Source organism: Protopterus annectens, chromosome 16.part0 (assembly GCF_019279795.1).
Source record: "Protopterus annectens isolate FY-2018-M chromosome 16.part0, PAN1.0, whole genome shotgun sequence".
NCBI lineage: Eukaryota > Metazoa > Chordata > Ceratodontiformes > Protopteridae > Protopterus > Protopterus annectens.
The window spans coordinates 251,455,386-251,480,881 of NC_056750.1; the positions used below are offsets into that span (position 1 = coordinate 251,455,386).

A 25,496-nucleotide genomic window follows, 5' to 3' on the forward strand; every position below is an offset into this window, starting at 1 on the left:
GGTTAATTCCTGTACTTCAAAACAGGACAGGAACAGGTCCAGTTCACCTTCTTGCTCTCTGATATTTTCACTCTACACAGTGTGTTTAACACATGGTTGGCACCATTATTCACTCACCTTATGACTGGGAAAGTCACATCTTCCCATATGTGGACAAATGCTCCAGCGAGACACTCCCCTTAAAGGAGATGCAACCTAGTTCTGCGGCACAGAAGGATGGAGCCCTGACTGTGACCCAGGTGTTTGGAGTTTGCTTAGCAGCCCCGCTATTAGAAGAACCAGCCAGAGAAGGAGGGAAATGTAGGGGTATGGGCCAATCACTACTCCCAGGGGATAGAGATGGTGATTTGCATTAGGGAGCACACTAGGTAGGTGCAATTTCCCTAATGCAAACAGGGGAGACAACCTCCCTTGCTTTGGGGTTGATGAGCAGTGCTGATTGATGGCAGCGTCCCTTGCAGAAGTGAAAGAATAATCATTGCCAACAGCCCATTTTATACCCTATTTCCTTGCACTGCTGAGTGTGCACAAAGGTGTTAGTGCTGCAAAACTTTGGCTGAGAGGCTGTGCAGACTGGTAGACAAAATGAGAAGAAAAACTCAGAGAAGATGTAAAGGACCCTGCAGTACTATTTTCAATGCCTGATTAAGGGTTGTCTTTGAATCTACTAAAAACCAACTTAACACTGGGGTCCTGCTGAACATGAAGATAAACTGCTTCTGTCTTAGGATACATCCCTTTATATGAATTTCTTCTTTAGCAACATAGCCAAGAGGAGACACTTTGCAGCCTGAACATTTGTGAAAGTTGTGTTTTGCAGGTCAAATCTGTATACTGACAGGTGTCTGTAACAGATTTAATGCCTGTGATCTGATTTAGCACATCCTGTATGCTGATGGGTGCCAGTGGTCAGATTTAGATTATTTTCTGTGCTGATGTGTGCCTGTGGTCAGAGTTCATACTGCTGCTCATACTCTAGACCAATTGGTGCCAGTGGTCATATTAAGATCATCCACAGTGTGGATGGGTGCCAGTGATCAGATTTGACACTATACGTCACCCTCTATGCTGATTTTTAATTTATTTTATCCACTGGTAAGATTTCAGATGTCACATAAGAAAGAAGCAGTTTTACCTCAGTAGTCTGAGAACAGCATTTAACACCTCCCAGAAAAATCCTACCATTGATAAACTTCCATAAATTGAGAATTCAGTAGAATAGTCCAAAGGCCCTTTTGAGACATGATCATACATTATATATATATCACAGATTCACTGAACCGGAAAACAAAAATAGAAAAACCCTGCAAACACACTTACCCACTTCACCGAAAAACGGTACACTGGGGTTAAGGAAATATACCTGTTTCCCCATTATAGTGTGATCTCAGAGTTAGCATATATAAGTAGGGGGTGTGGGGGGGGGGTGCAGGGGGACATGCCCCTTTGCAAAAGTGTGTTTGCAGGGTTTTTCTGTTTTTGTTTTCTGGTTCAGTGAACCGGTGTTCGCAAAAGTGCACTTTTGCTGGTGTATGTTCGTAATTCTGTTCTTCGAAAAAATATGTTTTCAATGAACATAAGTAGATCCACATATATATATATATATATATATATATATATATATATATATATATATATATATATACACATATACATGCACACATACATACATACATACATACATACATACACACACACACACACACACACACACACACACCACACGAATATACATACACACACAATATGAAAAGATAGGTACACAATAAGTAGATAATATTTACAGTATTTTCAGTCTGAATGCATGTATGTAGAAATCATAGGAATTACAAAAAAAACAGAGTCTGGCAAGCATCTACACCTTGACAGTACCCAGCCTTGTACTGTACCTCCTTTTTCAAGGAGGGCTAGCCCAGTCAAGTCAGGGTTGAATTTGTGAATACCCATCCAGTTATTCAGTTCCCATTTGAAGGAAGATAATGTATCACACTGCTTAATTTGCAGCAGAAGTTTATTCCAGATGTGGGGAAAATGCTGCATAATTAACTTATCATTCCACCATACTTTATTTGCTGATGAAAATTTTAGATCCCTGATTCTGGTATTTGTGGAACTATTTGATTGTGGAGATGCAAGAGATCCAGGATCACCGAGACCCTAATGTCATGGAAGAGAAGACATAGATCTTTTCTCAGAATTGTATAGGAGACGTAATAGTCAGTGCTTATGGACATTTTGGTAGTTTAGGGATTTTAAGCTAGTGATTAGTAGGAACCTCTGGGGTCGTTCTAATTGATTGATATGTTTAATGAGGTACATCCCAAAGAGGTTGTTGTGTTCAGCAATTAGCCCTAATTGATGCTGAATATAAGGGGGCAGTGACCCTTTTTAGATCTGGATAATATTCCTTTGGCAATTGGCTGTGTTAAGAAGAGGAACTTTCTGACTGATGTCACTACATGAAGGTCAAAGGAGAGGGAGCAATCAACCCATGTTCCATGGTCTTTAACAACAGTCTCATTTTGGAGTGGGGTGTTGTGTATGTTGTATGCTGGGGGTGGGGGGTTGTTTACCAAATGTAACAGTATTGCATTTTTTACTCTCTAATTTGAGCCCATTTTTAGTACAGCAGGTGTTTACAAGTGTTAAGTTCTTGTCGAAGGTCTTTTTCATCAAAGGGAGCTTGACAGTGACTACCTATTTAGTCTTCTGCAAACTGGGTTATCCAGAGGTCTAGGTTCATGATCTAGAGATAAAAAAGTAAATGCTGAGCAAAAGATGGCCAAGGACAGAGTCCTTTGGAACAGTACTGGTCACCTTTGTACTCTTTGATAAGGCATCTTCTACCTGCACTGTATAGATTCTGTCTTTTAGGCAATTTACTATGTATCTTACCACACAGGGCTCTATTTTTAATGCATTAAGCTTAGTAACTATGCTAGCGTGGTGGTGGGGTCAAATCCCTTGGCTAGATCAGGGTATGCTGTATGGACAGCATGACCACTGTCAACAGCCATTGTTACCTAGTCAAAAAGTTAACCAGGTTCATTAGATAGGCTACCCTTGGCAAAGCCAAACTACTGTGGGTCTAGCCTGATGAAATGTTTAATATTACAGTTTATCAAGTCTGTTATAACATGTTCCATGGCTTTGCATATAGGAGTTTTCAAGCTGATGGGATTATAATTCCCAGGGTCAGTGTTGGAGTCACCCATGTAGAGTGGCATCACTGCTGCTGTACTCCAAACTTTGGCGACAACTTGGGTTACATAGTTTGAGTGGCTTTGCCAATAATTTAGTGCTGTTTATTAAACAGACATGTATATTATAGTGTCCCATTAAGGAATTATTTTTAGTCTTGGAGAGCACCTTCAGTACATGTTCGTTAGTGATGGTGAGGTGTCTGGGAGATCCAAGAATAAATGGGTTTTTGATAGTTGTCTCGGGTAAAGTTTCCACTGATTAAAGGAATGTCTACTGGATCAGAGTAGATAGTGCTGTTATGAATAAGTTCAGAGCACTGTTGGGTGTTATGTCTTAGTTTCCTAGCATGGCTAGTGAACGATTTGTAATTGTCTTTAGCTTCAGATGGTAACCTAGGTTCATGGGTAGTTCTAGTTGACCTAAAAGTATCGTCATGTTTTTCTCAATTTTCTGATGATCTTGATATATGAGGGTCTTTAGACTGCCTGCATGCATAATAGGAGTTTTTTCTTCTTTTTATTGTAGAGTTTAAGTTGGTGGACCACCAGGGTGGTTTGTTTTTAAATTTCCTATTTTTATTTTGGTCCACTTTGGACTCCAGTTCTGTATCTTAAGTTCTCTATGAAACTACCTGCCCTGATAACATCTGGGGTGATGCCACTATACGTGAATTTTGAAACCTTGTCATAGAATTTGATTAGATCAGTCCATTTGAAATCCTTGAATTCTGATAGTGGTTTCAGTGGCTTTAGAGATTTGAAAGTTGAAGGTGACTAGTTTTCCATCTGATTTAACAGTGGAAAGAGATGCCAGGAGAAGGTACATGAAGAAGTCCTAATGGTAAGGATAAGGTCAGGAATATTATGATTTCTAGTGGTTTTATTAATATTCTGGTCTAGAAAGTTTTTGCTTATTAAAACTAAACGTTTTGGGCATATCCTATAGTAGAGGTATAGGCACTCCAGTTTATTGAGGAGTAGTTTGTCTCCCAAAACAATGCAGTTCTTGTTTATAGCGGGTTTATCAAGCACGTATAGGAACCTTATACAATTTCAGGGGGCATAGAGGATGTACTGTAACAGGCTATAAATTGATGGTTGGACCTTTTTAGTGTGATTTGCAGATGTTCTTCGTGTTTCACTGTTGCAGTCATCACATTTGGGTTATCCTGCCAGGGGTAGCCCACGGTCGACCCGAATACCAGAGGCTTAGTATTTCTGCATCAGTTGCTGTTACTCCAAGACTGACATCAGGTTGTCAGTGGTAAAAATCAGGCAGCTGATGCTATTACATCAAAAGGCACTATGGGGTAGGGCTTTAGCTAGTATGCAGAAGCCCTGGAACAAGAAGTGCAGGTCATCCTTTGCAAAGCAAGTGTGATTGTCGGGCATCTCTTCCCATGTTAAAACATACTGAACCCCCTGGAATGACACCAACTATTTAATCAGTTGTTGAAGCCAGTTATCTTTTCTTTGTACCTAGGCATCATTCTTGGAGAAGGAAGGATTCCACTGAGGACCAGAGCATCTGTATTCTTGACATTCACGGGCAGTTCTAATGTGTCATTTGTAGGTCCTACAGCAAACTATATTGGCAATGTGTATTGATCCCACATTATTCTGTCCATCCAGTTTGACTGATGAGAAAATCCATCAGGCAGATCCATCTTGGCATCCTGAAGCTACTGCAAAATGTTCAAGCTCCTTCTGTACTATCATGATGCACCTCTACCCTCTAATTACCAAGATCTCATTTGCCACTTCAGGTGAGAAGACATATTCCCTACAATAAGTGCAGAGTTTTGTTAAAGTTCTTTCTTTCCTTTCATCTCTCATGGTTACCTGTTTTGGCCCTAGACAAATATTTTGGCTCCTTTCTTTCCATGCAGTGCAGACTTATTTCCTGTTCCTATTATTGTTGTTGCTGCTGCTACAGTTGGTATAGTAGTCCTGTAGTGATTCAGTAATTGCAGTGTTTTTAGCAGGTGTTTCTGATTACAGGTAAATTCATCAGGAAGTGTATCCAGTTCAGCCACAGGATTCCACTTCAGCATGTGGCATGTCTGGGGAAAGAGCAATTGACTGCCTCCCATTTAATCTGTAAGGGCTTTGACCCATGCTCTATCTAGGATCAGAAAAACAAGTTGGTTGTGAAAGGTCCCTTGTCTTCTTCTACCCAGGTTGAAAAAGATAAATGGGGAGAGTAAGCGAGAAAGAGAAAAAGACAGAGAGAAGAAGAGATTAGATGTTGCTCAGCCTGTCCTTTCTTCCTCAGCTAAAGTTCCTCAGTCTGAGGAGTGACTCTGGTAATTTCAGAAATGCACTCCTCTAGTGTGGGGGCCATCTGACTCTGAGACCATAGCAATTCTAGACTAGTCTCCCAGGAGGATAGCTACCAGCAGGGCCGGTGCTAGCATTTTGAGGGCCCCCAGCAAGGTTCAAGTTGGGGGCCCTACTCAAGAGAACATCAAGCGTGACCACATTGCCATTGCACCTCCTTCCCTGTCAAGCTCATCCAGCACCATTTAACCACTAGTGTCACTACATTCAGATCATTAAGAATTTGTGCCAAGCCACAGACTGGCATTTAGTACCAAGGTTACATTATGATAAACTTCTATATTACAGTACGGTAGCTAATCACAGGTACACACTGACTGACACTTAATACCAATGTTGCATTAAGACAACCCCCTGTACCACAGCACGGTAGCTACTCACAGGTGCGCACACACTGACTAGCATTTAGTGCCAATGTTACAATCCTGATAAACCCCTGTACCACAGCAAGGTAGCGACTCAGATGCACATGACAAGGTAGCAACTCACAGGTGCATACACTGACTGGCATCGAGTACCAATGTGACATTATGAAACCCCTGTACCATAGCAAGGTTGCCACTCACAGATGCAGACACTGACTGCATACTCAACTGCCCAGATTTTCAAAGAATGTCCAGATGTGACTCTTGTTTGGTCTGTTCCTCAATTTAGAGTTTTCTGGATTTTTTGTGGCAGTCATTGATGACTGAATTCATTAAATGACAGGCATTTCAGTTTAACTTCATATACCCTTCAGAACATCTATGGCAAGACCTTTTATTCTAACATTCAGTTTATAACAGCAATATTTAAAATTTGCCCAGATCTTTGGGGCTGGAACCCCATTATCTGTGGCTTTGTCCAGATTTTGTGACATGAGATAAAGAGCTACAGCTGGCATTTAGTAGCAATGTTAAATTATGACAAGCCTCTGTACTGCATCAAGGTATCCAGTCCCAAAGAGGTACACAAAGACACCTACACTGACTCCCCAAAGACACCCACATTGACTGGCATTTAGTAGCAATGTTGTTACATTACGGCAAGCCTCTGTACCGCATCAAGGTAGCCAGTCCCACAGAGGTACACAGACTCCCAGACACACACCCACACACACACACAGAGACACAGACCCAGACACACACAGAGACACAGACCCAGACACACACAGAGACACAGACCCAGACACACACAGAGACACAGACCCAGACACACACAGACACAGACCCACACACACACACACACACACACACACAGACACACACACACACACACACACACACACACACACACACACACACACACACACACACAGAGACACAGACCCACACACACACACACACACACAGAGACACAGACCCACACACACACACACACACACACACACACACACACACAGACCACACACACACACAGAGACCCAGACCCCACACACACAGAGACCCAGACCCACACACACACACACACACACACACACACACACACACACAGACCCAGACACACACACACACACACAGACCCACACACACACAGAGACCCAGACCCACACACAGAGACCCAGACCCACACACACACAGAGCGAGACCCAGACCCACACACACACACACACACACACACACACACACAGACACAGACTCACACACACACACACACACACACACACACACACACACACACACACTCACACAGACTCCCCCCCACACACACACACACACAGACTCCCCCACACACACACACAGACTCCCCCACACACACACACACAGACTCCCACACACACACACACAGACTCCCACACACACGATAAAAGACTGCACTACAGCAAGACTGAACATGAACACCCACACAATTACTGACATGCAGAACAGTCACACTGCATATGTACACAACACAGCTATGGGACACAGAAAAGACTACAGACAACATAGAAGGGAAAGTCATGGGGATTACAGAGCCTGAGGCAGACTCAAACCCAAACAAACCCAAAAGAAAGCCATGGGGATTACTGAGCCTGAGGCAGACTCAAACCCATGCACACGAGAGTAATGGGGATTAGTAAGTCTGACACAGGCAGACTCAAACCCAGAAAGAAAATGGATACCAAAGTGGCATTCATCTTCCATATGCATTTACCTCTTCAGCTTCTGACTGTTGCCACTTGTCTGTTCTTCCTTCGCTTCTGTCCTAGCCCCTGAAGAGTCCTGCTGCTCCCAACTGTCCTGCCATCCTGATGAGTCCTGCCACTACCCTGCCGCTCCACACGAGTCCTTCTGCTCCCGACAAGTCCTGCCACTCCCGACGAGTCCAGCTGCTCCTAGCTGCCTTTGCCTAACATCCTGCTAGTTCCATCCTCATGGTCCTACCTGTTGGAGGTACGTAAACAAAAAAAGTCGAATACACAGCATACAAGCCACACTAAAGTACTACCTGAAATTACTGCCCGACAGCATTATAAAAGATTACTGGAAAGGAAATATGAGCACATACCTAATCTACAGTTTTACTGGGATCTTACGAATTTTCTTCCGGACAAAATCTTCAATGAGGCTGCCATGTGATACACTTTGTCCCACTTCATGCTCAATTGAGAGCACAGCTAAGCCTGAAAGTCTCTCCTGACTCATTGACTAACGCAGGTATGTCTTTATGAGTTTCAGCTTAGAAAAGCTGCGTTCTGCAGTAGCCACTGTAACAGGCGCAGTCAAATAAATGCGCAGTGAAACATAAGTATTTATATATATATATGTCTTGCAAGTGGTTGCGAATAAGGAAATTTAACACAGTCAGTGGTGATGATTCATTATCAATCATTCGAGAAAGGCTTTTAAGTTCGTGTCCAAGGTCAGAGTCATCAATACCACAGTGGCCACTTATTATGTCAGTCAGTTGTTCTTTCAGAGCCTTGCAGTGTTGCAGCAGTGTGTCTTCTGCAACATCACTCAAGGCTTTCATATTTGATAAAAATCCAAAGGCCTTATCAAACTCTGAAAGCTGCTGAAACCGGTCAGTAAATGATTGGATTGTTGTGTCCAGCAGCACATTGAAGAACTCTACACGGAATTTTACCGCTGGATCCTGTACAGTCTCATCTCCTCCTTCATAGTCAAAGAACCGTTTTACTTTCCTTCGTCTCTTTTCTTGAAATGTGGTGCCAACATCCAGTTCTTCCGCTGTCTTGGAGACTTCGCCCATGGCATGTTGAAATCCCGTTTATCTGTAATTCTTAAGCAGGTCCATAGTGGATGCCAGCACTTTGACACATGTTGAAATATCAACAGATGGACTCTGCAGAACTTTGCTTGCACGATTTACCTCTGTCAGCACATCATACCAAACCACTAAACATACAATGAACTGGTATGACAAGTTCTGAGCACAGTCCTCTTGCTTGTTGATATGTTGCAGCATCATTTGTACATACTGCTTGCCCTATCTCCTGTAATGCCTCAATGACTCCCTTCAACTGAAATCTTACTGCATTGACAGAGTCTATCCTGCATTCCCAGCGAGTCTCCGACAGTGGCTTCACAGTGACATTTGTGTGCCGTTTTAAGATCTGCCATCGGCTTGTTGATGCTGAACAGAGTACGTAAATGTTCTGCAGACATCCAAAGAATGACGCTGCCTGTACTGATGAATGTGCTCCATCACTAACTATAAGATTTAAATTATGGCAGGCACACGTCGCATAAAAAGGCCTTGAATTCATCTGTTTTATCCGGGCCTGCAGTCCAGCGCGTTTCCCCTTCATGTTGCTGCCATTGTCGTATCCTTGTCCTCGACGGTCATTAATGTCCAGTTGATGATTTTGAAGAGTCTGAAGAAGAGCTTCTGTCAGTCCTGCCCCAGTTGTGTCATTCACAGGCACAAATCCCAGAAAATGTTCCTCAACTGTGGCTGCAGTCTGTGAAATGTCCACATACCGAACTACTACAGTCATTTGCTCTTGATTGCTGATATCTGGCCTGCAATCAAGAATCGCAGAAAAGTACCTAGCGTCCTTCACCTTCCCTACTATGATCCTTAAAATAGCATTTGCAATCAACTGGATAACTTCATTCTGTATGTCCTTCCCAAGATAGTGATCCATTATCTCTTTATTACGAATACGACGCAAATGTTCAGCCATGACAGGGTCAAACTGCGACAAAAGTTGCACTTGACCTAAGAAGTTGCTATTGTCATAGGTGTCCAGGGCATCAGTTGTACCATGGAATGCCATGTTCCGTTCTGCCAAGTACTGGACAACAGCAATAATGCTTTCTAAGACACCACGCCAGTGAGTTCTCCTTTTCAACCACTGCTTGTCTCATCATCCATAGTCTGCCTACTCTTTATTCTGTTGTCCAGTTCCTTCCACTTCATCATGCATGCCATATGCTCTGGCGCTCTGTCATGGCTGTGTAAAGCTTTGGACATCTCTCTCCATGCTTTGTAACCACCTGACCTGAGAAGATGGTTAGAATGTCCAAACAATTTGCATGGAAAGCAAAACAGTGCATCCTTTGAGACCGAATATGTCAGCCAAGTGCGTTTTGCTCTCGCTCCATTAGGCAGCACATGGAAATAGTTCTCAGATGTAAATCTTTTCTGCTCATTGACTGGGAACTGTGTTAACACCACTTGCACAGGTCCATGCTGAATGGCAGCTACCCTAAACTCATCCCTAATCAAGTCTGGCCAAGTCCCTAGATCCTCCAGAGATGTACCAGACACTCCCTGCAAGTCATAGGCCACATCTGTCACTACGGAAGTATGGGCTCCTTCTGTATCAAAGTCTGGTGATCCAGGCAACACCTCAGGTGAGTCTGCATTTGCTGCCGTGCTTTCACCCATGGTAATGGCTGTAGGTCCACAGGAAGTAGCCTGTGGTGTGGCCGCAAGAGAGTGGTTACTTTCTAGTGAAAGGATGCTGGCCTCACAGTGGTCAGACTGTAATTCATAACCATTGTGTTGTCCCGAAGGCAGAGTTTTTCCTGAATCTCCCCTCGCCGATGAGTCACAGAAAAATTTCATAATGGAACCCTGTCTCTCTGCATCCTCATTCCTCTGCTGCTGAAGCTTTCTTTTTGCTGCTCCTGACAAATATGTACGCTTCATCTCTAACTGGGAATGGAAGTAAAGCAGAATTACTACATATGCAGAGTCCTTTGGTCATAAATGCTTAATGACTTGCATTGACAGTCTATTGCACTGCAGGCAGAAAGACTGAAGAATGACTAACCAGTAGGCACAAACAAGTAATGAGAGGCCCAGGTTACAGTTTCATGTTAAATATCTATCACTAGAGGTGAACGTCAGCTTTTTCTACACAATTATTCTCCTGTCATCCCCCTAAACATGTGAAGAGGCCACAAATGTTGCAAAAGATTGATATTACAAGCTTCTTAGACTAAAGTCTGAAAGAACTAGGAGAGGCACAAGTTTGAAGGGGAACACACCAAAGTGTGGCAAGAAAAATGTTACGGTACAATACAGACTACACATGCCCACTTCCTCACAATCTCTTAGCAGACTTGAACAAATCAAAATCATTTTTTGAACAAAGGAGTGAAATCATGGATTTGCTAGAAAACCTCATGTGTGAAGGATGAAGTGGCACACAGACTGGGAGAATGACATTCCCACAACCCCTCTTAGCACAGGATCAATGTACAAAAGCATAAATCCAAGGAATGTACCATGCATTACGTGGAGGGTATGAAACAAGAAGTCCATTTCTGTTAGTAGCCTCAGCTGTCCACATTGTGCTATGCAATCATTGAGAGAGAACAGGCTAAAAACCAAACAACATCTGGACACAATTCTCACAGGCCCCATCAACCTCCTAAAATTGTCAACTTAATTCAGACAGCCAAAAAACTTGGATAGCAGAGCAGTGTTTGCAGTAGTATGCATTAAAGACATCAGTACATTCTGTGGAATTCTTACCCCCCCCATCTCGGCACAATTTTGGACGAAGTGAAAAAAATTACCAATGTGCTTTACAGTCTGTGACACCCCCCATTACAAAAAAACTCCAAACAATGGACACTGCCACATTCTCACAGGCCCTAACCACACTCCCAAACTTTCAATACAATAGCTATGGACCATAAAAATAAGTCATTGCAACAAAGCATATCAAGAACAGTTAGACAGCACTATAAACAGATAGCAGAACAGTGTTTGCATTAGCAGGCATTAAGATATCAGTACATTCTGCGGAATTCTTAACCCCCCCAAGTCTAGGCAGAATTCTGGGTGAAGTGAAAACAAAAATGCATAGCATAAACAATGTGCTTACAGTCTGTGCCCCCCTATTAAAAATACTCCAAGCAAACAATGGACACTGCAACATTCTCACAGGCCCTAACCACACTCCAAACCTTTCAACACAATAAGTATGGACAATGATGAAAAGTAAGCCATTGCATTAGTACATTGTTGGTAAACAATAGTAGCGTAACAGGGTTGCATTTGTATACATTCGAACATCCACACCTTTTGCAACATTCTCACAGCTATTCTCCTGACATTAGGTATGGTAAACAATGCACAAGTTCTCTCAACTTCCAAAGAGCATAATTCAGGCAGTCAATAATAACTGCAGAGCAAGGCGTAACATCAGGGATAATTAAACAGTACTATAAACCTAGACAGCTGAACAGTGTTTACATTAGCATGTATTAAGATATCAGGCTCCATCATCCTCCAAATTACATAATCCAAACAGCCAAAAATAACTCAGAACAAGCTGTAACACTAGGGATATTTAAACAATACTATAACCCTTGACAGAACAGTATTTGCATTAGCATGCATTAAGATACGAGTACATTCTGCAGAATCCCCACCATCACCAGCCGATTCACAATAATCCTGGATAAAGTGAAAACCAAAAACATAGGCGTAGCATTAACAATGTGCTACGTGTGTGTGGCCCCACATTAAAAAACTTCAGGCAAACATTGAACACTGCAACATTCTCACAGCCACTAACTACTCTCCCAACATTGGGCTTTTTAAACAATGTACAGGCGCCAGCATATTCCAAATTACATAATCCAAACAGCTAAAAATAACTTAGAACAAGCTGTAACACTAGGGATATTTAAACAGTACTATAACCCTCAACAGAACAGTATTTGCATTAGCATGCATTAAGATACGAGTACATCCCCCCCCCCCCCCCCCCCGGCGATGTGCAATATTCCTGGATAAAGTGAAAACCAAAAACATAGGCGTAGCATTAACAATGTCCTATTACATGACCCCTATTAAAAAGGCTCCAGTCAAACATTGAACACTACAACATTCTCACAGGTCCTAACCACACTCCCAAACTTTCAACACATTAAGTACGGACAACGAAAACATTGCAGTTATTGCATCAGTGATTAGAACATTGCAGTTATATGCAATAGTAGTGTAACAAGGCTTGCATTAGTATACATTCAAAACATCTATGCCTTCAACAGCAACATTCTCACAGCTGCAAACCACCCTCCCAACATTATGCATTTTAAGCAACGTACATGCCCCATCAACCTCCTAACCTCTCAGCACAATTCAAACAGCCAAAATAACTACAGAACAAGGTGCAACAGCAGGGATAGTGTAAAACAATACTATAAACCTAGATAGCAGAACAGCGTTTAACAAATGTGTTAAACTCAAAACCTACTACAAATTCAGTTGACAATCTACCAGCAGTTTTAAAAAGTAGCAGTTGAAGCCAGTTCTTATCCTGAATACTTAAAAGATCCATTACTGAGCAGTTAATGTCAACCATCTGGAAAATAGACATTATACCCTTGCACAAAGGTGGAAGCTTGAGCGAACTTAAATTATAGACCAAGAGCAATTCTTCCCCCACTACCTAAACTCCTAGAGGAATGCATTCATTCTCAACCAATATTTTACTTGCCACTTACCCCCATACACCCAATACTATTGACTTAGACAGCAGCATCTCACAAGACTGCCCACCTATCCCTGCTCTAGCCCACAAGACTGCCCACCTATCCCTGCTCTAGCCAACTACAATGTCCTTCTCTGTCCCATTATTTATCTCCCCTCCTTTTCATCACCCCTATCCCATTCTCTCTACCGTTTACATATACAGCATAGATACTGCCAAAACAAAATCCTCTTGCTCCAAATATGTTATACACTTTCCTAACCAATGGGCAATCAAAATTAAATGTATATTACACTTCACATTCCCTTATGTTGTCCCTCATATAAAACAGAAGCCAAATTATTTTACATATTTCTAGCACATATACTAAAAAGCATTTCTCCCTGGGCATCCACTGAAAATGGATTCTATCCCACACTATCCAGAAAACAAATGTAAAATGAGTATAGTAAAATGATTAAAGTAAAACTGGTATAACCACAGCCCCTCACCCCCCATCCTCTTACCACCAGCACACGGACATAAAACGAAACTGGTACAACCACAACCTGACCCCCACCCTCTCAGGACAAAAACTCTACACAATACCAAAATAAAACTAATACAACCACAGCCCCAAAATAAAACTGGTACCACTACAGTCCTCACCCCCCCAAACCTCCTAGCACAAAAACTGTACACAAAACGAAAATAAAACTAATGCAACCGCAGCCCACACTCCCCCAAACCTCTTAGTACAAGAAATATGCACAAACACAAGAAATATGAACAAAAAAAAAAAAAAATCACCCATCCCCCACAAAAAATAAAGTTAAAACTAAACCCAAAAACTTACCTTTTTTGCTTTCCACAGAAGGCTGCTTCCAATACTCTGCACCCTGTTCACGACTGAAGGCTCTCCTGCTCTGCTTACCTTCCTCAGACCACTCAGTCCCTTTGAAGTTGCCCTTAAAAGGACAGTTTTGTCAGACCTTTTCAAAAGTTGCCCTTAAAAGGACAGTTTGTTAGACCTTTTCAGAAGTTGCCCTTAAAAGGACAGTTTAAAAAGCGTATAATCCACAAACCACGACCACTGCAAAGGCTTGATCCACCACTGATCCGTTCCTGCTGTCCGTCCTTACGCTGGTCCAAACCTTGCTCGATCACTCTGCTGCTGATAAGAAACACTCCTCTGTTGAAAAACAAGAGAAGTGATCCTTATTAGCTGCAGGTGCCTTTTTAAAGGCAGTTTGTGCAGGAAGTGATTTGCAAGGACCAATCAGGTCCTTGCTTCATCACTTCCTACTTAAAAAAAAAAATAAAAAATAAAATAAAATAAAAAAAAACAAGGACTTAGTTCACTGGCTGCTGCAGCCAATCAGATCCCTTGTTTCAGCGAGCGGACGTGATTGAGTGCAGCTTGCCAGCCAATCAAAAAAAACAAACAAAAAAAAAAAACAAAGGGACTTGGTTCGCAGGCTGCTGCAACCAATCAGATCCCTTGTTTCAGCGAGCGGACCTGATTGAGTGCAGCTTGCCAGCCAATCAAAAAAAAACAAACAAAAAAAAAAAAAAAACAGAAATGCAGTTTGAATTTTTGCGACGACGGAGCAGCTAGACATCCACGAGGAGCCGAGCCGAAGCAAAGTACACGCTGGTTGGACCAGTAAGTAACCCGCGGATGATGATGATGGAGCAGCTAGATGTCCACGAGGAGCCGAAGCAACGTAAACACCGGTCGGACCATCGGGGCCCTTATTTGCGGGTAAGTAATCGGGGGGCTCCCCGCGGCTGCGGGTTTCGCGGGTGCCTAACGCCGGCTATGGCTACCAGTTACTTTTCTGAGAGAGAATTTTCCAAATGTCTTCCTTCTGTCTCCTCCCTTAGGTTCTCTAGTTCTTTAGACATCATTTGGAGTCTTATAATGAGTCATTGTCAAGATGCAGATCATAATGGATGTCATTCCATCCTCCTTTATTTCTAGAGTGGATGTGTTGGCCCTAGGAGTCTCGTACAAGAAGCTGTTTCCTTTCTACAAGTCTTGGTGCTGGAGGTATCGGAGCCGATGACCTTTCCTGGTGCATTCTCCTTTGGCACTAGTTTAATCTCCCTTGATGCGAAACAGTCAGCTGTCATGAATGACTCCAGTTTCATTGCTGTTGACTGTGTCTTGGTGCTGGCCTCTTGATGCCAAATCCGTGGGTCCATTTTAGGTGCCTACTCATTCTAATTCATGACTCTGAGCATGTTACTTTACCAGGCAGTGCTCCCAGGCAGTGAAAATGCTGAAACTGGTCTTGTAGATCATTCTACTTAAGCAAGTAAACATAGCAACCACACACACAAATTAATAAAGCAGATTAGCATACTGTTATAGATCCAAAATGATGTGCGTTCTGTGATATAGTAAGCAGAATGAGCTGTTCTATCAACATTCCACAGTAATCATCAAATGTAGTGAGATTGACCAAATTGCCTGGCCAGCCACAGAAATAAAACTTATGTGGAAAAAGTAGTTCTGTGAACATTATGGAGAGTTTGGTGCTTGAGTTTCAGGTGAGTGACATCCAGCTATAATAGTGGTTTGGAGTTGCTTGTCAAAGTAAACTTTATTGTCATTCAGACCCACATACAGTACGAGTTATACAAAATTATCTTGCTTCGGTTCCAAGTGCATATATCACATACAACTACAGAGAATAACAAGTACATATTAACAGTCCAGTAACATATTCATATACTAAACAAGACTGACAAGATCTGAGATACCTGTATAACACTGATAACAGCATTCATGAAATATTGCACATATGGAAAAACAGTTATTTCACGGAGTGTACAGAATATACTGAATAGCACAAGAATATTGTATGGAATGTTCATTTACTACCGATTGCACTTTTAAAGCAGCTTGATATAGGTATTGCACAAGAAGACAGGTGTACTTCTATTGTTCTGGTCACCAGCTATGAACAATCTTATTGTAGTAAATGAAGTTTTAGGATGAGATAAATTGGAAGGAGAGTAAACAATTAAATTATATTTTCTTTTGAGACCTGAATATATACATAAGATGAACCTTTTTTCTTATTTGGGCATGTTAATACAAAAGCAGCAATATTTTTAAAATGCGTCAAGTTTATAGCTTCTACTTTTGTAAACTGTTAATTTCCTAATATGTGCTTTAGACCAGCTAATCTGCTGCATACCAGAAAACACCAAGACTCTAGCATATTAACAGCAGTAGTACTCTGATTTACGTCCTTTGTAAATCTTTTTTTTTTTTTTTTATAAAGTTGTCAAATTCATTTTGTTTTTAGATGCAGAAACCTAGGTCAGGGTGACCTTTAAGTAACAGATGTCTTTCTTTTTTTTCTGTAGGTTGCTGATGCAATGCGAACTCGGTATTATAATGATCTTTGCAGCAAGTTTGTAATTGAGAACTGCATTTTGAAAATGGAGTATGCGGAAGTGAGGGTGATTGACATGTCTCATAAGGTGAGCAGAAAAAAAAAATGCATATATTGGTGTCTGCAAGATAGTATATTTTAGCACATCCCATAAATTAAGTATAGTCTTTCTTTTTTAAGTTCTCATAGCTTGGCGTGCTCAGCCCTTCTGATGAGAATTCTCTGCTTGCATTTACTTATGTTGTTCAGTAACAATTCATAAGCCTTTAGCAGTCCTGTGGCCATATTAGCAGAAGCTTTTGTCACTCTGTCTGCTTTTACAGAAACACTGGTTACATAGGAAAGGGTTTGAAGGTGCTAAGACTACAAATGGGCAATAGTTTAGAAACCTGCTACGGGGAAGCTGGGTGCCACAGCCCTACTTCTAATAGAACAGCATCCATCAGAACCATGCTCTTAGCCCAATTACCTTCTTGTAAGTGATGCAACAGCCCTGTTTTGATCTAAGAGCATTTAAATCAATGGTATGCCACCCTTGCCTTGAAGTACCTTTTTTGTCATTTCACCCATGCTACCTGCCAGTCATCAGCCTCCTCCTGATTAATTGGCCCATTCATTCCACATCTCCAGGTGAGGGTTGAGTGTGATGGGGCATCATTCATGCACCCATCAGGGTGGTTTACAATCTTTTCTTCTCTTTTATGCTGCCTTATCCCTGTGTGCACTCAACAGAGAGCTGGGGGTGTATAATAGGCTGACCGTGAAAGAGATCCTCTCACTTTTGGAAGAGGGTATTTCCTTCAAGCAGCCTTGCCACCCCCCCCCCCCAAAGCACAGGAGGTAGTTTCCACCTTGGGAAATCAAACCTACCCAGTATGCTCGTAGTGTATACAACCCTGCTCATCCAAGAGAGGTGAGCAGGCCATGCTTATTTGCTTCTTTCCCTCTCTGCCTGGGACTTCCAATACTGGGACTACTAATCAAACACCAGTTGCTTGGGTTGCAGTTGGGGCTCCATTTCTCTGTGCCATGGAGCAGGCTCCATGAAGTGTGTTTTTGTCAGCAGTATTTTAGCTTGGTCATTGATTTAGTACCTTCTGCTGACAGGTATCACAACTCTGCCACCTGTTGAATACTTGTCCTTGGGGTTGTAGTACTTCTGCTACTAGTATCTGTCAGTATGTGCATGCATAATGCAGCTCATTAAATGAGTTGGGTTGTGTATTGTGTACATACTTGTACAGTTTAACAACAGATGAATACTTTTGTTAAACTCTACATCATGCAGTTGGGTTACTGTGTTTACATAGGTAATGCAGGGTCTGATGAAGTTCTTACATTGATTTTGGACGAAAGATCAACTGTACTGTGTTGTTATAAGCCTGCCTGACTTTGGATAAAATATTTTTGGAGGAACCTTGCTTCTAGTGTTTCTTGCGCAGGTAATGCAGGGAGTTAAGTCATTTGAGTTGTTATATGTACTTCATATAAGACATTTGAGATGAGTTAGGTTGTTACTGTATGTAGGTAAGTAGTAAAGGATGTTAAATAACTTGGACTATTACTATGTGTAAATACTAAGAACAGGGCAGTAGAGAGGAGTTGCATTTTTTTTTTTAACAAGAAACATCTTTATCAAATTATCACTTATGACACAGGCCCTCATACATGTATAAAAATGAAAACAAACCATATTGACCTAATCTTAGTTGCAAGCATTATACATCACAAACCATAATGACATAATTTTATTTGCAAGCATTATGCATCACTTTTAATCTACCCAATCATTGTCAGTGAAACATTACACAGCTCATTCAAGTCCTGCCTTCTTTTAAACCTCATTCCTCCCCTGTATGTATTGTTCCCACAATTCCCATTTTTTATGTGATTTGCTCCTACACTTTTCTAAAGATCCCAATTCCAGTTGTTTTATATCTGCTACTATATTCATTATTTCTAGTACAGTTGGTTTAGACTTTGATTTCCATTTTCTAGTAATTGTTTTTTAGCAGCCACCATAATTGGACTTAGCAAGGCCTTACTATGTCTAGGCAATTCCGATTCTGTATCATAGCGCAGAAAAATAATTTTCATAGATACTACAATTTGCTCACCCAGTATCTCTGATAGAGTAGTCTGCAGGGAATTTTTAAAGTCTGCCAACTCATTACACTCCCAGAAAATGTATCCAGTTACCTCTTTTTTTTTCCCCATCACACGTCCAATATTTGCTGCCTACCCGATGAAAAATTCACTGGAGTCTTCTTGGGGTGTAAAAATAGCTAAGTAAACATTTTCTCTCATTTAGGACCTCCCTATTTCTTTCTCCTTGCATGTTCTTCTGATATCAGTCCTTGATAGAGAAGGTAATCTCTAACCTGCAGTCCAAATAAATTCTTGGCGTCTTCCCATTCTATTACCTTCCCCTCTCTAGTTATTTTCTCCCAATACCTTCGTTTTTTGCCAGTTTTCTCCAATAAATTCCAGTCCCCCCTTGTCTATTGTCTGTATCCCTAATTTCTGTCATCCCTGTCAGCAGAATCTCCTTTCTTCATTCCCATGTTGGCTTAGTTCTTAGAATATTTTCTGCTGCTTTATGAATGTAGTATTCTGTATAATTATTGTCGTTCTCCTTAAAGATCTGCACCCAAAATCCCAGTCTCTCCTTGTTTCTTGAGCTTTCCTCCTGTTTCATGATCATTCCTTTTTACTTTGAATTATAGGTTTCTGCATGTGCAGTGTATAGGAACCTTAACTGTGCAGCTCTGAAATACCCCTTCAAATTGGGTAATCCCAGTCTGCCTGTTCTTTTGGAAGAATCAACATATCCTGTTTGACTCTTGCTGACTTCCCCTCCCAGATGCAATCCTTCAGCTCTTTAATTGCTATCCACAGCTTCACTTTTGATGATAAAAATATGCCTGATCTGTATATAAGACTAAAGGGGCTAAATAATTTTAATTGCTTGTATCTTACTATCCATATCCATATTACAGAGCTTCTAATTTCTCAGTTTTTGTATCATCTTTTGTTTAGTCTCCTCCCACATATCCTTAGCTGCCCTACTGGAGTCATTTTAATCCATACTCCTAAATACTTTGTTTTATCATGTTCCCATGAATATGGATATTGCTGAACCAATTTATGTGGGGGTACATAATTTACAACTGTTGCCTTTGTTTTAGCTTCATTAATTTTGTATCCTGAAAAGATTTGAATCTGTCTGAAAATGTTCCACAACACTGAAATGTCCTTTTCTGGTTTTATCAGGTATAAAATATCTGCAAACACAGCCAGCTTTTGTTGACTGCCATTCCAGTTATACCCTTGAATTTCTGAGTACCTTATCTTCTTTGCCAGTGGTTCTAAATGTAATGCAAATCATGATTTAGTATTGAAATGGGCCTGTGTGAAGCTGGATCTGATGGATCTTTACCTCTTTAGGTGTTACAGCCACCACCACTTTCTTTCAGGATGTTGGTACTTCTCCTCCTCCTCTTAAAGATCTGGAAGATTTTAACAGTATTTTATCAGTTTTTCCCTCCTAGCTTCCAAACATCCACAGGAGTACCATCTATTTCTGGAGAATTTTATGTAGATTCTTTGTACATCATCTTTTATATCTCATCTCTTCCTGTCCTAACTGTTAGTTAATGAGCCTCATCTACCTGTAACCTTGGCATATTTAGTTCTTCCATAAACATTTCCATTTGTACCTTTTCTTGAGTTCCATATCTGTCTGCTTTATACAGACTTTCATAGAATTTCTGAAATATTTCTAGTACCTCTACAGGATCTCTTGTTATCTTCCTTGTTATAGGCTCCTTAAGGTTGGCGACAACCCTTTCTACTTTCTGTTACCCAAGTAGTTGTGCTAAAAGTTTTTGTGCTCTGGAGTTATTATCAAAGAACAGTAGCTTAACAGCAATCTTTCTAAACTCTTGGATATTATCAAGGTAATCCCTTATTTTCTGTTTAACATTCTGCAGTTGCTCGCCTTCTTGCTCTGTGGGATACCCCTCTTCTGCAGTACTTTATCATTTGTCAGTCTCTCAAAATTATTGTTACTTCTTAACTATGTCTTTCTTTCTCTTTTATTTCCACCCTATTTTTCAAGTCCACTTTAATTTTATCCCACTCCCTCTGTAACAGCTCCTAAATATTTTCCACTACACATTCCTTAAATTCCTCTCTCTTCAACAGAAGAGAGAAGTTGCATTGTTAAGACAACCATATAGGGTCAGAGATTTGTTGGGTTGATATAGTGTACATACTTTACACAGGGTATTAGAAAACAGTTTGGTTATAATAGTGTACATATTAAATACAGGGCATTACACAAAAGGTGGGTTAAGTGCATATTTCAAACAGAGTTCATAAGTCGGATTGATAGCATACCACATTTCTAAGAGGAACCATTAAACTCAGCTATGGTATTCTTTTTTCGTACATTGTAAATTATGGCGTTCATTTTGCATTCTCTTAATACTTGTAAAGAGATGGAAACTTGCTCCTTACCATGAGGTGGTAGCCGTCCATTTCACTATATACTGCAGTATCAGGTGTTCAGTGGTTTGGTGCCAGTAGCTGAAATAATTTGGTGAGTTATGCAAGAAAAACATTAGAGACGTGCAACATTTGCCATAAGTGCAGCAGAGACTGTGTCATGGTGACAGTGACACCAATTCCGGCTTTGTGGGTTCCACTTGCACTGTAGTGAGGTGGAATGCAGTATTATCTTGCAAGTGTCATGTATTCACACACTCTTGAAACTGCATCTGCGCCATTAACCCCACCCTGTGTCCCTTGCATATACAGTGTAGCGTCTTTGTGCCTTTTCTATATGCAGTGTAACTTCTATTGCAGCCCTCCAAACAGTGAGAAGAGACTTTTATCTTTTTTTTTCTTAACATTTTTGTTAATCTTTCTAAATCTAAGTTCGCAGCTTTAGATGATTGTCCTACATGTTTAGAAGAAACACAGTTCCTAAATCTTGTATCATTCTGTTGAAGTTGAATCAAGTCTTGTGTCCTAGTCAGTGTCTTGTGGACAGAGAACCACCTCATTCTTTTATTTTTCATTCTTAAATTTGCATTGCCAAGCTTATTAATTCTTTATAATTGCACTAGGGAAGCCAGTGAGAAGTTTGATTGCTTCTCTGAAATTCATGTCACTGCCTGGAAGAAATTCTTAGAATTATGTGGATAAGCCACTACAATACAGACCACATAGTAAGAAATACTAGCAGTGTTGCTACTTATTTAACTTGGCTCACTTTTGTTGTCTGATTTTATTGAATCAGTGATGTTTTCCTTTGATTATCCCAGGCTGAGTTTCTGTATCAGAAAGTGATCGGAGATTAAGGTAAGACTCCTGGTGACTAATGCTGCAGGAGGTGAGAGAAAACTCTTTGCTATGGTATTCTTTTCACTTTTTCCCATTTATTTTATTTATTTCTTTCATTTGTAGAATTTGACAAGATTGTGTTATCCGGAACAAATGGTTTTGGTTACGCATATGAACGTCTCAGGCAATCAACTCACTTGCTTACCTCCATCTTTCTTGACAATGCAGTGTTTAGAGGTAAGTAGTTAAGAGATGGTGGAACTTGGGAATGACACATTTTTGGGTACAGTTTGCATGTCTCTATTACAGTATGAAAAAGTACTTTGGTACTGACTGGTAGACTGAAGGTTCATTTGAAAGAGCTTTGAAATGACTGATTTACAAAATTCTTTTTTGTCGTAATGTATATAAGGTTACATAATGTTTTCTTAATTTCTTTTACCCCTATCTGATTCAGCAGTTGGCTGTTTTGAGGCCTGCTGCTGGCTATAAGCTTTTTTTAATCGGGTTATGCAGTAACAGTGCTTTTGTAATGAATCCCTTAAATGTGGTTCATATCTGCAAGTACAGTTTCATTCCCTTCAGCATATATACAAACGTGCACACTTTCTGTCTCTCCCTCTCTGTCATAGGAAAATGGTATTCTAGCCTTGGTATAACGGTATTATTTGCAGGAACTCTCATTGAGTTGGATATTGTAAGATTCTGTAGGTTGTTGTGTCAACACGATGTTTATGGAAGGGTGTAAGCTCTAACCAAATGCTTGTATATTTTTGAAGTCATACCTGTTCAGACAGTGTGCTGTTAGAACTGTGAACTTAAGTTTTAGTCTATTTTGTAACTTTACTTGGGTTCCAAATGGCATGCGGGTTATTCAAGCAGGATTTTGTAAAAGTTTTTGTTGCAATCTAAAGTTATATTTTGTTAAGGATACTTAAGGATGGATTTTTTTAGTGTTTTTGCAAGCTGCAAGATTTAGTATGTTTGCATGTAGTGTTAAGGTGAGGGATGCTGTGCGTGAAATGGAAAACATGTTGATAAGTACGGAGAACAGCAGTAGAGCCAGCACTAAGCCATGTGGGCACCTGCAGTGAAAATGCCTTTATCTTTGATATGGGGTCTGGCAGTAACAATAAAGGAATAGTTCAACAGTGCTCGGATCATATTATGGAATTTTCACTGAAGCCAAATAATTTAAGTTTGAAAGCAGCAAGGGATGGCCTACGGTTTCAAAATATCTTTTGAGGTTCAAAAATAGACACCTGTGAAAAGTCTTTTTTATATATTCTGGTATTTGGTGTCAGTAATGAAGTGCATACTACTTGGTAGAGTGACTGCTATGCAACCTGTGCTGTAATTCAGTAAGTTGATCATACTTAATTAGCAATGATGTTTTACTTGTAGAGGATGTTCCCAAAAGTTGTAGCTAAGGGTAAGAGACTTGCAGTTGGCCTGTAGTCTTTAAGGGTTATACAGGATATAGTTGGGGGGGATGATACTTGTGTGTTTGAATTGATTTTGTACTTTACTTAAAGTTACTATTAAGTTATAGATGCAAATTGAAGGTTTAGTGATTGTGGGCACAGCCATCTTTAAGACTGATGTAAGCAGGGCTGTACTGTGCAGGGCCTGGGGAATATGGTAATTTATTTCGTAAATGTTCCTCATTAGATCAGTTGCCATTTTATTAACATCTGAGAATATCCCTGCAAAGTCCTGACTATCCATCCAGTATTCTGAAACTCTGAATCCTTTCTTGTGAGGTGTACATCTGCCACAGGTGCATGATAGCTTGTTAAACAGCTTTATTGCACTTTATGTAGTAATTGTAAACATATGTGAAGGCTGCCAGCCTAGCCTGATAGAATTTTGTAGATAATTCTGTCATTTGTAAATATTAATATAAGCCCACATGCTTGTTCTCTTAAATGGAAGAAAACGGTGTTAAATGTTGAACTTCAAAAATGTAACCACATTGCACTCTGCTGGAGGAAAGCTGATAAGTCAAGCATTGTATAATTGTTTGATCTCAAAACTCAGAACAGAGATGTCTGGATGAAGGAATTCTTGGTGTTATTTTGAGACCAGAGTTAATTGCTAGAATTTGCATGTATAATGTCTTTTATTGCTGTAGCTTCCTGACCGGGTGCAAGATCGAAAGGGTTGCTAAACTCTGAGTTTCTTTTAGCCTGGGAACCAGAGAAATAATTATGTAATCTGAAATGAGTCAGTAGTACTGTTATCAATTTAAGGACAGAGAGACTCAGAGCATTTTGCATTTGTATTCAGAACATCCAAAATCACCAGCACTGTCTTTCTGTATATGTAAGTTTATTTTAGAACTGTGTTTGCTCTTAGATATAGCTAGGAAATAGGAAGAATAGACTAGTTTTCTGTATTGATGTCAGACCTTCTCTACTGTATTATTTTAAGCATTTCTCTGTGATCTCTGAACTCTTGACTAGAACTTGGTAGTAAGAAATATCGTTTTGTGTCCTTATTATTAAATATTTTTAAACCTTTCAAGTGTGGCTGTTTTATATAGAGATAATTTAAGCTCTAGAGTACATTGGCTTTATATAGTGATACTGGCCAAGCCACTCCACTAGCTTTAGCCCTGGGTCACACTTACTATTTGGATAGTAATATTGCACAGTAATAACTGGACACCCTTTAGTAAGGGCCTTATTAGTAGCTGATAGTAGTGGTTGGTGGCAGTGATTTCTACCTTATAGCCTGACAGAGAAGGGGGCATAGCTGGAGAACCTGTGCCAGCCTTCCCCAGGAGTGTATTTGTATATAATTTGTATCTCAAAGTGTGTGTGTGTGTGTCAGCTACTTGGGCAGGGACACGAAGCACTGGTTGGACAGACAGGATGCTGAAGGTTTTAGCTTGACCACTAGCCTAAGATCTATACCCTGTCACTGTGCCAGTGAGGAGTCTTATTGGGGATCTGAAAGGGAGGAACCAGCCCCAGACTGACTGTAATCTCTGTGTGTTCTTAAGGGAAATTGTACTTTACTGTGTGTGTATTTGTTATCCTTCCCAATGTGGATGCCCTTCACTGGTGTTAGTGGTGAGGATTGAGGCTCCCTGATTGCTGGGCCAGTGCACGGGCATCACATATTAATTGTTTGGCAGTGGTGGAATATCCATACCACATATTAATTGGTTGGCACATACTTATTGGCTTGTAGTGGTGTGGATAGTGAATTCCTGTAACTTGTGTACAGTAATCACTGAAGGTGTCTTTGTATTCTAAATCAGCCACACAGTGAATATTCAGAGTTCAGATCACAATTATTTTATTTCTTTTGTGAGCTTAGTCAGGA

At 40.6% G+C, this 25,496-nt stretch overlaps 1 protein-coding gene across 1 annotated transcript in view; it reads left to right on the plus strand.

The window, feature by feature from the left end:
* The window catches only part of RABGGTA (Rab geranylgeranyltransferase subunit alpha), a 1,248,770-nt gene that overhangs the window by 1,055,277 nt on the left and 167,997 nt on the right, over positions 1-25,496 (plus strand). Inside the window, exons 14-15 of the mRNA XM_044058049.1 lie at positions 16,786-16,902; positions 22,287-22,400. Of these exons, the coding sequence (XP_043913984.1) occupies positions 16,786-16,902; positions 22,287-22,400 (231 nt within the window). The remainder of the gene's footprint in view (positions 1-16,785; positions 16,903-22,286; positions 22,401-25,496) is intronic.